Raw genomic sequence first — 1959 nt, 5'->3', positions numbered from 1 at the left:
GTCATTATCTGCTGGGTGTCTGAGCATACGTGGGTCTGTGTCCTCAGGGGAGTGTCCCTTTGGCTGTCTGCTATATCTCTATCTTTCTGATTTCTCCATTTAATATGTTTATTAAACACCTGGCAGCATGTCATGTCTTTCCTCGATTCCTGGGTTTGTGTGTGTGACCACACATTCACATCTGTCCACACCAGGCTGTGTCTGTCTTTCTGCATCATGTGTGTAATTCCTTCCTCAAAGGCACTCTCCCTCTCTTCCTCTTTCTCTGTTTCTCTCTTGTAGATGTCTGTCTCTCCCTACTTGTCTCTTGGTGCCTCTCTGTTTGTGTCTCCGTTCATTGATTCATTTGTTCATTCATACAATATCTCAGACATTCCTGGAGGCCCCTGAAGAGTTCACAGCCTGGTAGCAGAGACAGACGCTAGCCCAGCCTAGTTTGATCAGGGCTGGGAGGCAGGGAGGTGCTGGAGGCTGAGGATGTGTGGATGAGTGGGGAGATGGGAGTCAGGGAAGTCTTAGAGGAGGGAATGACAAGTGTGTCTTTGGGTGTGGAGACGTGGCCCCAGGATTGGAAGCTGTGTGGGTGGTGTGTGTTGGGGTGGTGGGAGAGAAGGAAAGTTGAAAGGCCACGTGTGCCACTTTCAGACTAGAGCAGAGTGTGGGGAGGGGTGTAGGAAGAAGGCCAGCAAGACACCAATCATTCAAAATTAAGGGTTCCAGACTTATAGTTCCTCCTCCCTCACACCCAGAAGTGCAGTTCTCCAGCAACTGAGAATCATTCTGGTTCCATCACGATTACCTAGGAAGAGATCCGCCCACATAGGGAGGGTGGGACAGAGAAATACTGGCCAGGCTGGGTGGCCGGGATGCTTAGGACTCAGTAGAGGGAACCAGCCAGGCAGCACATCACTGTGGGAGGCGCTGTCCCAGGTGGCCCAGCTCAGCAATGGCAATGGGGGTCCCCAGAGTCATTCTCTTCTGCCTCTTTGGGACTACGCTCTGCCTGACAGGTACCAAACTTCTGAATCCAGTACTGAATCCATGGCTGGGGGCATGGGCTTTTGGGCCTGAGGGAGGAGTGGCTAGGGGCCTGGACTCCTGGATCTGAGGGAGGAGGGGCTGGAGGCCTGGACTCCTGGGTCTGAGGGAGGAGGGGCTGGGGGCCTGGACTCCTGGGTCTGAGGGAGGAGGGGCTGGGGGCCTGGACTCCTGGTCTAAGGGAGGAGGGGGCTAGTGGCTTGGACTCCTGGATCTGAGGGAGGAGGAGGCTGGGGCCTGAACTCCTCGGTCTGAGAGAGGAGGGGGCTGGAGACCTGGACTCCTGGGTCTTGGTGGGTGGGGGCCCGGAGGCTATGTCATCTTCATTTCTCTTCCCTGCCTTTGCTCTTCTTCCATCAGCCATTTTTCCCGGTGTCTCTCTTCCTACCATCCCAGCCTTTCTTCTCTTCTTTGCCCAACCCCCAATTCAAAGGTATTTCCAGGGAGCACCAGGACTGTTTCCAGAACTGGCAGGAACCCTGGCTTCATCTTCAGGCAACCTCTACCCCCACTGTGGACTAGGACAGAAACATACTCATTTCAGAATGGCAGCGATTACAGACAGGGAATTAGAAAGGGAGAAACGCTATTCCTGCACACAACTAAGTGTGTGTGCTTCTGCTCATCAGTGGGAGAGAGCTTGGTTTCTGTATGTGTTCAGGTTCAGCGTGTCCTGTGGGTCTCTGTGCTTGTGTGTGTTTCTCTGCATGGGTTTCAAACTTTCAGTCCGAACAAATGCTTCTGTGGGTCTGAGTTTGCTTTCTTTGTGAAAGAGATGTGTGTGTAATTTTGTGTATCTGAGTCTGTGTTTGTGTGTCTTGTGATTTGTAGGCCTATATTTATCTCTGTGTATATGTGCTCAGTTTTTTGTTTTTTTTTTTAATTTTTTGAGACAGGGTCTCTCTCTGTCACCCAGGCTGG

At 52.1% G+C, this 1959-nt stretch overlaps 1 protein-coding gene across 1 annotated transcript in view; it reads left to right on the top strand.

Moving 5' to 3' along the window:
- Window positions 1-865: 865 nt before the first annotated feature.
- Window positions 866-1959, top strand: part of LYPD5 (LY6/PLAUR domain containing 5) — a 7313-nt gene continuing 6219 nt past the window's right edge. The window contains exon 1 of the mRNA XM_017502342.2: window positions 866-1010. Coding sequence (XP_017357831.2) covers window positions 947-1010 — 64 coding nt within the window. The 5' untranslated portion in view covers window positions 866-946. The remainder of the gene's footprint in view (window positions 1011-1959) is intronic.

The sequence above is a fragment of the Cebus imitator genome, unplaced genomic scaffold, assembly GCF_001604975.1.
Source record: "Cebus imitator isolate Cc_AM_T3 unplaced genomic scaffold, Cebus_imitator-1.0 Scaffold296, whole genome shotgun sequence".
NCBI lineage: Eukaryota > Metazoa > Chordata > Mammalia > Primates > Cebidae > Cebus > Cebus imitator.
This window is presented reverse-complemented; position numbering and strand designations above follow the sequence as displayed.